Source organism: Lygodium microphyllum, chromosome 5, assembly GCF_053477565.2.
Source record: "Lygodium microphyllum isolate KBCC chromosome 5, Lygodium_microphyllum_v1.1.10, whole genome shotgun sequence".
NCBI classification, from domain to species: domain Eukaryota; kingdom Viridiplantae; phylum Streptophyta; class Polypodiopsida; order Schizaeales; family Lygodiaceae; genus Lygodium; species Lygodium microphyllum.
In genome coordinates, this window is record NC_141139.1 from 8,707,998 (window position 1) to 8,721,856 (window position 13,859).

At 39.7% G+C, this 13,859-nt stretch overlaps 1 protein-coding gene across 1 annotated transcript in view; it reads right to left on the bottom strand.

The window, feature by feature from the left end:
- OS9 (ER lectin-like protein) overlaps window positions 1-11,610 on the bottom strand; it is a 28,608-nt gene extending 16,998 nt beyond the window's left edge. Inside the window, exons 1-7 of the mRNA XM_087677455.1 lie at window positions 11,329-11,610; window positions 10,435-10,514; window positions 7,975-8,178; window positions 7,809-7,880; window positions 6,315-6,430; window positions 5,950-6,016; window positions 5,732-5,841 (exon numbers count right to left, since the gene is read on the bottom strand). Of these exons, the coding sequence (XP_087533581.1) occupies window positions 5,732-5,841; window positions 5,950-6,016; window positions 6,315-6,430; window positions 7,809-7,880; window positions 7,975-8,178; window positions 10,435-10,514; window positions 11,329-11,440 (761 nt within the window). The 5' untranslated portion in view covers window positions 11,441-11,610. The remainder of the gene's footprint in view (window positions 1-5,731; window positions 5,842-5,949; window positions 6,017-6,314; window positions 6,431-7,808; window positions 7,881-7,974; window positions 8,179-10,434; window positions 10,515-11,328) is intronic.
- Window positions 11,611-13,859: the final 2,249 nt, after the last annotated feature.

Consider the following 13,859-nt stretch of genomic DNA (forward strand, 5'->3'; position numbering starts at 1 on the left):
CCCAAAAAGTGGTACATTTTATCATTGTACCGAATACCCATTGTGTTGTGCTTACACTCCTGTGGCTTACTCTTTTTTACTTCTTCCTACACTCAATTTGACACTCTCAATCCTAGCTCACTTAGTCTCAATCCAAGCAGTACCATCAATCTGTTATCAGAGCAGGTGATTGGCGTGAGAAGATGGACGCCAAGCTTGACAAGCGACAAACTAGCATGAGAAGATGGACGACAGGCTCGACAGGCGATAGGCTCCATATTGTCACAGATCTGCCACAATCAAGGGCAACTTAGGCAGACAGCAGGCTCGACAAGCGACAAGTAGACAGTCGACTCCACGTTGCAAGCGACAAGTAGACAGTCGACTCCACGTTGCAAGCGACAAGCTCCACACACTCCACATTGGTGGACCTAGGTGGCAAATTCGACGAGCCTTGGTCAATGCCAGGATAGGCTCGTCTTTTTATTTTTTTATCTTCCTTAATTTCTGCCATTCTTTTGTCTTCCCTTTGACGGGCATTCACACGCACAAGCACAACGTGAAATTTTGCCCAAGAAAATTGGGGCTTTTCTCCAATTAGGGGACTTCAGCATAGGACAAGACAATCCGATTTAGAAATTGCACATTTGGTGCACATCTACCCGAGAAATTTTGGGGCTTTTCACATTTTAGTGGAATTTATTCAATTTCACTGAAATTTGTACACTCCTCAAGAAAAATTGGGGCTTTTGCAAAATCCCTTCAATTTGTGCAACAAATGCCTAGTATATGCACTTGGGTACATGTATTGATGCAATTTGGATGGATTACCCTTTAAAAATTTGGGCCTTTTGATCAAAATTGTCAAATTTGTGCCCGGGAAAGCTTTTGGAGCAAAAATTGCAATGAATTTTTGGGGATTTTACATGTAATTGGTGCCTTGGTCTCTAAATGTGTCAATAATTGCTTGAGGAGTGCAGCAACATACATTTTTTTAATTCTGAAAATCTATTTGCAGATCTGAAATCTCTGCAATCTTGGGATTTTCATTGTTGGTTGGCACTTGCAATGTACCGTGGTTACTTGTGTAACATTTGGGCTTGCCTTTGGTAACCGCTTACTTCATTTGGTGCTGCAAATTATGGCTGGAAACAGTGACAGCAGTAATCTTTTGCATACCAAGAAGCTTGAGGGTGCACATAATTTTGCAATATGGCAAAAACGGTGTTACAATGTCTTGGTGCAGAAGAAACATGTGAAACCCATCAAAACAAAGGGAATAAAACCAGCAAACATAGAACAAGATGAGTGGGATGACTTGAATGAGCTTGCCCACTCTACCATTGAGCTCTCAGTGTCAGACAACTTGCTCTTTAACATTGAGAAGCTGAATTCATCATATGCAATGTGGCAGAGGCTTGAAGAATTGTATACTCAAAAAAGTGCAGCCAGCAAGGTTTATTGGCTGAAAATTTTAATGGACTTTCACATGAAAGAAGGTACAGCCATGTCTATACATTTGAATGAGTTCAACTCAATTTTCAATCAACTAATTGCTTTGGATTTCCATATTGATGATGAGTTCAAGGCTACTTTCTTGCTATACACTTTGCCTGAAAGTTGGGATACTTTCAACACAGCTTTGAGTAACTTGAATGCTCAATTGTTATACTCTGATATAGATAGTTCTTTGCTAGTGGAAGAACTCAATAAGCAAAACAACTCAGCAAACAAGTCTTCTAATGCATTGCACACTAGAGGCAGATTTTAGCAAAAGGGCAGTTCTGAAAATAGAGCGCGCAGCAAGTCTCATGGCAAAAATGTGGAGTGCCATCATTGTGGCAGAAAAAGGCACTACAAATGGGATTGTTTTCAATTGAAGAAAGAGAAAGACAAAAACAAAAACACTGAAGACAACAAGGCTAAGAAAAAGGATAGCCAGCCTACAAAGAAGAGCAATGTGAAAATAGAAGAGGTTAATGTGGTCACTCATGAGAATGACAGTGATGGTGATGTACTTCTTGCTTCTTTGAGTGCACATGCATTGATTGCAAATTCTAAGGATGATATGCACACTTGGATACTTGATTCATGTACGTTTTTTCATGTCGCACCACATCATGAGTGGTTTTTTTACTACAATGGTGGTGTATGTGGTGTTGTCCACTTGGGAGATAACTATGCATGTAAAATTGCAAGCATTGGCAATGTGAAACTGGAATTTCAACATGGCTTTGTGTTTGTTTTGCATAATGTGAGACATGTATCTCAACTCAAGAAGAGCTTGATAAGCATAGGGCAACTAGATGGTGAAGGCTATCACACAACCTTTAGCGATAGCAAATGAAAAACTTGTAAGGGCTCTCACATTGTTGCCAAGGGCTCCAAAAGTAATACTTTGTATCCTTTGCATGTATCTAGTGTGCGTAACCAAGTAATCGCCATAACCGAGCAGCCAAGTGTTTCTTTGTGGCATAGCCGATTGGGACACATGAGTCAAACTGGAATGAAAGTGCTCTCTCGCTTGGGTTATTTGCCGTCTTTGAGATATGCTAATTTTGAACTGTCTGATCGTTGTATTTATGTACATGCTCAAACGTCACATTAAAAATGTCTTTCTCTAAAGTCTTCACCTATAGAGTTGGTATACTCAAATGTATATCAAATGCTAGGATTATCTCTAGAGGGGAAGAGGTACTTCATTACCTTTGTTGATGATGCCACACGCAAAGTATGGGTTTATCCAATCCGTCGCAAAGACGAGACCTTGAATAAATTTAAAAAATTATTGACACTTGCTAAAAAACAAACCAACAAGACATTAAAGTGCCTTCACTATGACAATGATGGGGAATATGTGTCCAAAGCCTTTTAGGACTTTTGTGACAGCAAAGGGATTAAAAGGGAACTCACTGCTTCTCATAATCCACCCCAAAAGGGAGAGAAGGAGAGTCCCTCAAGAAGCGCGATCGAGCAAGCCACCTTCGTATGCTCACTTGAGAGTGTTTGGCTGAAAGGCATTTGAGCACATTCGCAAGGAAGAACGCAGCAAACTTGAGCCAAAGTCTTATAAATGTATTTTCCTAGGATATGGTGATGAAGGTGAGATGGGGTATTGATTATGGGATCCCGAGAAAAGAAAAGTAGTACGCAGTAATGATTTTATCTTCCGAAAAGATCGCATGCACAAACAGCCCAAAAAGACAAAGGAGGTCAAAAGGATTGTATTCCGGGAGAATGTACCAATCGAATAGTAAAGAATGCCCGTTAGGCAGCAACAAATACATACTATTAATGTTCCTGAAAATGTAGGGAATGATGCTAAAAATGATCAGTAAGATCTTGCCCATGATGTACCACAAATTCAGCAAGAACATGTGCCTCTGGAACAACCAAAACCAGTTGTACAGCACACTAAACTTGCAAAACAGCAAGTTGTCAATGTAGATTTGCAAGCTGAACAGCCAACAAATCTTGACCATTGGATCCGTAGGTCGATCAGAGTACAAAGACAGCCAAATAGGTTCATTCCTAGTGTTAACTGTGTGGCTGATTATATCATGTTGATAGATTGCGGTAAGCTGTCATGCTTCCAAAAAGCAATGGACAGAAAAGATAGCAAGAAGTGGCATAAAGCAATGCTGTCAGAGATGGAATCTCTCATGAAAAATGGCACTTGGGATTTGGTGCATTTGCCAAAAGAGCAAAAAGTACTACCATGCAAATGGGTTTACAAAATGAAAGTCGATTCTAGTTCTCTGCCAAAGTACAAGGCACACCTGATTGCTAAAGAGTACAAGCAAGAACATGGAATTGATTTTGATGAAATATTTTCTCATGTAGTCAAAATGACTACTTTGAGGACCATCTTGGGCTTAGTTGCATCTGAAGACATGGAACTCATACAAATCTACAAGAGTTTGTATGGGCTGAAGCAAGCACCAGGAGAATGGTAGCATAAATTTGATATATTTATGCAATCTCAAGGATTTTCATTCTCAAGTTGATCACTGTTTATACATCAAGAAGGCAACATATGTCAGCTTTATTCTCTTGGTTTTGTATGCGGACGACATACTGACTACAAGCAAGAGTGTTCATGCCTTGGACTCCTTGAAGCAAAGTTTACACAATAGCTTTGATATGAAGGATCTTGGTGAGGCCAATCACATTATTGTCATGCCTATACTCAAAGACACCATTAGTGTACCATTGCCTTCATATGTGAAACTTAATGCAAATGACAGCCCTACATCTAATGATGGAAAGTCTGAAATGACCAAGATACCTTATGCTTCAACTATTGGTAGCTTGATGTATGCTATGGTTGCTACACGTCCTGGCATTGCATCCTCCACTATGACAGTCAAAGTGCTATCATGCTAGCACGAAATCCTATCTTTCACACAATGACAAAGCACATACAGGTGAAGTATCACTTTATCAAGGATGTACTTGACAGCAAGAGCATTGAGCTTGTCAAGGTACATACAAATGATAACCCTGCAAACCTTCTCACGAAGGATCTTCCAACAAAGCGGTTTGCTCATTGCCGCCAAATGATAGGGGTTGGATAGTATATGTGTATTTCAGCTTTATACATACATAGATTTAGCTCATTCTTTTCTCTTCCTTTAAGCAAATTGCCTTTAGGTGGGAGGTTGTTGGGAATAAAGGCTCACCGTGCCTTTTACAGTGTTCCGATGTGAATGCACCCTTACACTCTTGTACTATATATATTATCTAAACCTAAAAAGTGGTACATTTCGTCATTGTACCGAATACCCATTGTGTCATACTTACACTCCTGTGGCTTACACTTTTTTGCTTCTTCCTGCACTCAATTTGACACTCTCAATCCTAGCTCACTCAGTCTCGATCCAAGCAATACCATCAATTAGTCGTGTTGGTATACATTTTATTTTTTCTTTGCAAACCCCAAAGTCTCCTCACAATGTGATTAGTTTGATTCAACCAACTACACAAGTAGTATGATTCGAGCTATGAAGAGCACAGGCTCCACGTGGAGACATCCATTGATCATTGTAGAGATAGGATATTAGGGGAGCTCCTATAAGTGGGTCTAGGTTCTCTTGATGTCAATAAGCAAGAGGTGAATCCTGATGAGGCAGCCGGTATTTCATGTCTAAGGGTTTGTTTAAACCATATTGAAAGGAGAGAGTTTATCTATCTCAATATGTCTCCACGAGTGGTCAACTGCTCTCCAAAACCAACTTAAGTGTGTGTGTATCAAAGGATATAGAGTTTGTGTATGTAGAAGACTATTGTAGATACTAATACAAAGACAAAGAGACACAGGAAACTTGTGTGTGTACATGCATACGTGTGCATGTGTGTGTTAACATCTTGAAAAGGCTACAAGGGCATAAAAGATCAAATAAAAAGTGGTCAAGCCTTGTAGAAAAGGAGGAAAACAACAAGCTAAAACCTGGAAAGCTAAACCCAAGGCCATAGTACAATCCAGCAACTAAATATAGAGCCCTCCAACATGACTAACACGGGACATTGTGACGTGGTAAGCAACAAAGCTGAGCCATCAGCTGAGGTCAGAAATATGGAAGGAGTGAAAGACTTGTAAGTTGTGAATGCTCAAAGGCATCCTTTAGAAACTCATCCAACAAAACATGAGCACCGCATATAATAGTGTGTTAACTTTTGTTTTAAGAAGTGGGCATGACACACCATACAAAACTACTAAAAAGCTTAAAGTTTTTTTTTCCTTTAAACTCACGGATGTTTGCAAAGAGCAGGTGCATGGAAAATGAGGATGTATTTGCAGGTAGAAGCTTCTGTCATTGAGTTGATCATGTTATTCCCCGTATCCGCGCACACAAACCTAACCTGACAAGATCAAGAATATAGACTCCTGGTTAATATCTGTTTGGAAAAATTTACTCAGAAGCTTTAGTTTATCTGACTCGTCTTGAGCAGAGGTACATCTCTCTATACCTCTGTCTCTCGTGGCTCGTTTGTAAGATCACACATTGTGCCATTGGTGTACAGTTGAGAGTGGTAACTGCAGTCAAATGCACATTGAATGAGACACCTCAGTCTCAATTTATGCATCATAATATTACTCTTCACAAAATCAGACAGAACTAGACCCAAGGCTCAACCTTCCATGTGGAACCAGATGCAACCCTACTGCAAAGATCTTAACCTTAATGCCATTCTTTGATATGTATTAAAACGATTTTAAAATACCCGACTTCCCAAGCAAACATTCCCACAGCAGGTGATCAGTATCAAGTGTGGTCCAAATAACTTAAATCGTGCATATACAAACTTAGTGACACTTTAACAGGCCTGCTAACCGTTGAGCAGCACTTTTCGAGCGATGGTCCTTTTGTAAGGATACATCAGGCAGATGTTGATGCAGGTTAGTGGTTGCATCGGCATCATACACGCCCAATACAAACTCTTGCATAACCTACATTTGCATTTGAGAGCATGCATAAGTAATAGTGATAATATTCTGTTATTAACAAACACAAGAATGCAAGAAAGTCTACTTGGTTGCATCTGCATCATACACACCCAATACAAACTGTTGCACAACCTGCACTTGAATTTGAGAGCACCCATAAGCATTAAGTGATACTATCTGTATTACTTAGTGATACAGAATACAAGAAAAACAATTTTATGTTTTCTTTTTTTCTCATTGCATAATGTAAAGAGAAATTAGCATGTTAAAGGCTAAAGGAAAGACAATGATACCACCGACAGAGGAAAATAAAAACCAGGTAATAAAAGGAAAAAAGATACCCAAGAGAGGAAAAGAAATGATGGAATCTACAAAAGCACATCTACAGAACCTTTGTATAATAGGAAGAAGGAGATTAGGTCTCAAAGGTGTGATGATGGTGCCTACCCAACAACACAAGCTTTTTCGATAAAGAGTCGTGCTGTCACATGCAACCTTGACTTCTTCATACATCATTGTAAAAGAAACCCTTATGTGACTGAAGTGCTTATAATATCAACAGAGATGGCACTTACTCAAACCACAAATGATCAAGGCTGTGATCGCTTGCTAGCACAGGTTAAAGCGACTCCTCAGAAGATTAGATATCTTTCAAGTTTATTCCATCTTACAAGAGACCCATCTTGCCATCTTTCAGCCTTGCGATTGCTTTAGAGATTTGCTAAAGAGACCGACATTTGCCATCTTTCAGCCCTGCAGTTGCTTTTACAGATCTGTGGAAGGTTGTGAAGACCAAAACATAGAAAGCTATCGGTCACAAGCAAGGCTTTCAAGGCATACAAGCCTTTGCAGCCAGCAGCTTCAAGTAAGGTTCTAATTTGGGACAAGTGGTTATCGGTCACAAGCAAGGCTTTCAAGGCATACAAGCCTTTGCAGCCAGCAGCTTCAAGTAAGGTTCTAATTTGGGACAAGTGGTTATCGGTCACAAGCAAGGCTTTCAAGGCATACAAGCCTTTGCAGAAAGCAGCTTCAAGTAAGGTTCTAATTTGGGACCAGTGGTTCAAAGCAATCACTGATGCTATTAATATCAATCAGATTATGAGATACCAGCTACCAAATACCATACAGCTTATAGAAACAAAGAAAGTAAAGAGAGAAAGTTCCTATAGGACCCACCTTATGTGGGTTCCCATAATTAACAGAAATACAACTTCATTGGACATTCTGGAAAGTTCAGGGATAAATGGTCCCTTGTGAACTAGCTGAACATGTGACATGTAATTTCCTTTGTCTATATGAAAACACACACTTCTGCTGAATTTCAAAAAAACATATCACCTCCAAGTAGCTGATGGAAAAGTAGTTAAAAACAAGTTCCCACCTTCTTATTCTCAATGTGTATCTGTCTCACTTTTGCCTGGTAGCAAAATTCATAACTCCACCAACCTTCATGCTGCAAAGTAGCAATTGAAATTTTGCATAAGCATTCTATACAATTTGTGCAAGAAGGAAACTAACGATGCAAAGGAAAAGCCTTGTAGACATACCCGGAAAAAGCATTGATCCTTCAGAAGTGCAAGTAAGTCATCCAGTGTTCTTGGCTTTTTTCTTTCTGTTGTTAGGCTGATGCTACTGCTATTCTGCTGCGAAGATTCACCCTTGACGGCTTGCCGTTCAGCCGGCTGTGGTAGAACACATTCATATTTTCTACCATATGCATTTGTCATCATAACTGTTTCTTGCTCTGGATCCTGAAGTGAAAATACAATCAGCATAGAATATTTGACTTGTGATCAATGTTTATACAAACCCTTCAGGTAACAAAAGTGTACAGCACACAGTAGGTACAACTAAGGATAGTTATCATTGACTAGGTATACAAAAGCGCACAAATACAAACATATATAAATATACAAGTACCTCAGGATGGTAATACACATGACAATCTAGTATCTCACAAGTTAATGTGACAATGCTGCAAATTAATCAACTTCAAGCAGACCCAGCCAACAAAAAAATCCAAAAAGTGCAAAAGCGCTCAGCTAATGAATTCAATAACCCATAACAAATCCCTAGGAGATTTTGGCTTCTATTATGCCTGGTGCCTTGCAATGGCTTCATGTTAAAAAAAATTGATGTAAAACCTGCAGAGAGGAACCACAGAGAAATGCACCACAGCCTGCCAGTTGATACAGCATGCAAATGCAGACAATCCAACTAACCACCCAAAAGCATCTATGTTGTGTCCAACAACCTGCACTTTAGTTACAGCAGGCACATTTGTTTTCAGGAGTAGGTGTTGGCGGATGCACCTCCTGGATGGGCAGGCGAGTTAGGCGGGCAGGGCAGGGCAGGGCAGGGTGGACACCAGCTCAGGCAGCAGGCACTGACCACAGGGCAGGCACAGCCAGGAGTCTTGAACAGGCCAGGGAGGCAGGCAGTACCGTTCACAGCGCTGGGCAGGGCCTGTCGTACAGGCTGGGTCCAGTTGCAGGCCTAATCGGGTCTGTCACAGTCAGCGTGCCCCAGTCGACCAGTTCTGGGATTTACCAAGTCTCCTAAGGAAGAGATTGTCTCACTATCGGGTTCCCATCCAGCAGACATTCCTGAGACTTTAGCAGAGACAAAGCACTAAAGAGAGTATCAACCTTCTTCCCACTTGGTTTGAGAGATGCTCCATGATGCAAGAATAGATAGTCTTCCTAAGGAGCAGGAGCCATAAGATGGACTGCAATAGTCTTGGCAGAAACAAGCATTTACACGAGAGTTGTGACACACCAATTACACGTTGATGATGTAATCCTAGAGCTAGAAACAACATCCAAGTTCACAATGGGCTATTTTTGACAAAACAGGGGATTGGAATTTGGCTCTTAGTCCAAGCTCACATGAGAGGACAGTTAAAACAATTTGGCCGAAGGCAATGAATCCATGGTCACGTATGCTTGAAGGCATTGTTAACAAGATGGTCACATATGTCTGGAGGCGTTTGTTAATAAACATAGAGAGCTGATATGATTTTCCTCTATTTTTAAGAGCTAGTATGATCGACATTGACATCAGGTTCTTTCCAAGGCACCTTGGTGGTGGCTTGATCGCCCACTGCTAGGATATCCATGGTCCATTTTGATGGTCATTGTTCTATGTCCTCCAATGAGTTATTATCATCATTTATTATATTGTACCAAATCACTGATTATTTGAGAGAGTGTGTTAGCAATTTAATTAGTACATGTAGGAGTATTGATATGTTTTAGTAAACTGCACATTTCTTTTTTGGTGTGCATCTCTGGCGCAAGTTTTCCTTTGGCTAGTTTTGTGGCCACCTAGTTATTTTATATCAAGTTGGCCATTTTCAGCTGGCCAATCTGATCCTGATTATTGGCTATTTATTAGCTAGGCTCCCTACTCCTCAAACACACCGTCAACATACTTTGTTACTTGTTGATCCTATTAGAGAAAGAGAGTGGGTGCTAGTGCCCACTCAACCAGTGATCACTATTGTATTCAATTGTCTCATGTCTTGATATATGGATTCCATTTCCCAAGTATCCTTTTGATTTCTTTCTTTGTATTGTTCCTCTCTATCTTTGCAAATTGTCTTCTCTCTTGCATTATGCAATCTATTACAATAGTTTCGCAGGCTTCCACTGCTACACCCACTTCTGACAAACCTATGTTAGCTTTTCAATAGGAGTCAACACATTGTGTACGTGTATACAACTTGAACCATGTCAACTGTAGAATCATTCATATGATAGTGAAGAATTCAAGTCTTTTTTGTTGAGGTTCTTAGACTATTAGGATGAGTCTACTTTACGAAGCATGCTTTAAATAAAACTATAAAAATAACTAAAAAAGAGAAAATACATCAAGAGTATTCACTTTTAGATTGAAATATATGTGCGCATTTTAGTTTGGTAACTCACAATCAAATACTCAAATAAATGAACAATTACTAGAACTTGATGTGTCACCTTTAATATGAAACCAAGAGCTATATATACCTTTTGAAAGTTTGAGCCAGGTGGGTGAAACTCAACTTTGTATCGTGGATCTTGGATGCTTTGAATCAAACCCACAATTGCTGATACCCAATACAAAAAAGTTACAATAAGAAACATAGCATGCCTATACATGACAATATCCCTCGCTCTACAATACTCACCACTGGTTGACAAAACAAAACGAGAAATTCTACTCATTAAAGCAAATAAGAGCATTAAGTACTCTCATGGTCAGCCATAGCCTATGTGGATTTTGTACTCATCTTCTCATGCTTTGATATGTGGATTCCATGCCCCATTTCTCCATTCACATGAATTCTTGCTTTTCTTGTTCATTTCATTCAGCATTCAGCAATTGTTCTAGGCAATGCCCAAGTGCACAGACATATTGTACAATGCTTGTAAACTCTCATCATGCAATTATTGACGCATAAAATCTGCAAATTATAATCGGTCTGTGTAAGCATGTTTTTGATGCAACTCCTTGGGCATCTATTTGAATATGTGAGGACATTCATGTATCGATCCAAGCATAAAAAACGGTGATGACATTCGGCAATTTTACAATGGATACCCGGTACAATGATTGCCCAGGAAACTCAGACTCTGGTCGCAATGTAGAAGGGCAAAATCCACAAGTAACTATATTCCTCGTGTGAGCATGACATTAATGCAGCTCCGCATGACTCTGATCATGCAGTCATGAAGGGAAAATCACAATCTTCTTGTGTGAACATGATTCTAATGGAGCTCCTTGAGCGCTTCTTTGAGCACGGACGTTAACATTTGGACATCGGTCGTACATTTGGATTGTGGTAATATTACTGAGCCAAACCAAGAAAGAACAAATCAAAACAAAATGAAGGGATGTATGAAGAAACTGCGGAAGCACACCTGAGTGCGAAGGAACAATATCTGCCCTTGCGATCGAGTTGAGGCACGCTAGTATGATCAACCAAAGGCGGAGGATAATCGGAAACCCTAGCGATCCGCAGGCCATGGCCATCGACAGCTCCTCCCGTCAAAAGGCAAGCACAGAACAAGCTCTCAGAAGACAAACACAGAACAGGCTCCGACGCCCAATCCTGGTTCCTTCCCCTTTCTTGTCCAGCCGTAGTTCTGAAGGTTAGTCAATAATTGCTGGCATGACAATTATTCGTCGGTCATCCATGTCCGCTTCGACCAAACAATATATTTAGTAAAAGCCATTAATTTTAATTCCGATTTGTATTTACATCCTTTAGGGGCTTTGTCAAAGACACAATTTACCAATTCACCAAGGATCTAGAAACTAAAGATTGACTTGGAAGTCTATGCGTTTTTCCACGATAGCGAGTGCCTATTGTCTTCTAGATATTGTTGTTGAATTAGGAGAGAGAGAGAGAGAGAGAGAGAGAGAGATTAGCTTCAAATTCTGCTTAATTTACTTTGTTGAATCATGTGTACTTCCACTCACACCGATCTATACCTTGAAATCTTGCTTAGTTGAGTTATTTTCTTAAATTATGTGTAACACCAACTATACCCATTTGTAGCTTGGAATTCTGCTTAATCGAGTCAATTGTTTTAACAATTGATTCCTTGAATCATAATTTGTTGTTAGCTCTGAAACCCCACATCAATTCCTTAAACCACAAATTGAGATCGGTATTTATGTGACTACGAAGTAAGACATTCTTGAAGCAATCTAGAATTATGATTGCACTATGTTGTGTGTAAATATTATGGTTTGAGAATTAACGAATCTAGCATCATAGATGCTTAAACCTTGCTTCTTGGTGTTACGTGAGGGTGACGGCAACATGGAGCAAAAGAATTTTAAGGCTAGTACTAAGGAGAGTTTTAGATCACTTCAAGGATAGAGTAGCAGTAGGTTGAGTCCAGTTGAAGGGTCAATCAACTGCCTTGTGAACTACAGCAATTCATGCCACAAGTCACAAGGAAGTGCCAATTACTAAGGAACATGTATATTATGTACTGAATGCCAACCATGGCTCGTGCATGCATGTGTGTCACTGCATAGTGTTGCTCATGAAGAGATTGCATAAAACCAAGAGTTGGGCTATGGCTCTAAAATGCCTAACATTGATTCATCAGGGACTTCACTATGGGGGTTTTGTATTACAAGATCTGCTTAGCATCTATTCTACATGAGGTGGATGGAGCTGCTTGAATCTCATTAAATTTAGAGATACCAATAGTCCTTTTGCTTAGCATATCATCGAATTCAAGTATACCAATAGTCATTTTGCTTGGCAAGCCTTTGTGTGGATTTGGTGGTATGCATAATATCTAGAACTATGGATAGAGACTTGCCGATTACTAGGGGAACTTTTGGTACCCATGTCCAATAATACTCTTTCTTGCAGGATCCATATATTGCCAAATGATTGGCTAATGAGAGAACTTGGGCTGCTAAGTGAGGTTTTGCAAGACATATGCCAGTGCCCATTAAATACCAATGCAATTGACAATAGATCGATCAAAGATGTCCTTTCCCTCGTTACTTTAGACAGCTTGAGGATCCAGGTGGAGTTGCATAAGCATTTCATACATGCTTATTTGCAGGTAAAAAGCTTAAATAGATTAGAACTTGCTCAATTACTACAAGTATGTGATTAAGTGACCTTCAACACAATGGTTTTGATATAGCTTTTTGAGGTAGCTCTATCTCATAGAATGCCTCAATCACACTGTTTCCCAAGGAGGTTATTGTTCACATACTATGAGCTTATGAATCTGAAAGAGGCCCTTAATGTCACACCAAATTCATTACCATCTTCTAGAGTGAGCACAAAATAGCCAACTTCTTATTCTTATTCCATGCTTCCTTGATTAGGCATACTTTTAAATGTTAAGCTTTTGATGCATAAAGCAAAGCTCAGCACATGCATGCCCCCTATAACATCAAGTCCATCTTGTGCATAATCATTTGCAAAAGATGCATGATACCAGTATTGTTGATATCATTCTATCACAAAATTCTACTGCTTGACATTTCCCATCAGGAGTATACTCAAATTCAAGCCATCTCACTTGCATTATTTACACACATATATTTGCTAGGAGACTCTCTTACATACTTGAAAAGGGTGGACTTGCACCCTATGCCTTCCTCTTTGGAGCTTATAGGTTTGTAGGAAGACTGCAAGTACTTTGGTCTACATATGTGCCTTGTCATCAAGCTACAGACACTAATACTTGTGTCCCAAGTTTCGAAACTCTCCTTTTCATCACAATCATCAACTTCACAAGGTTGGGACCGGTAAGATTGAACTTATTTATAATGACTGATAAGTGTGATAGCTAAGCTTGTGGATGATGTTGCCCTACTTTGGAGTATATCTTCCATGCATATGAAAAATATGCAACCATTTCTCATTTGTGTTCATGCGAGAAATTTATTAGATTGTGTGTTCTAATGA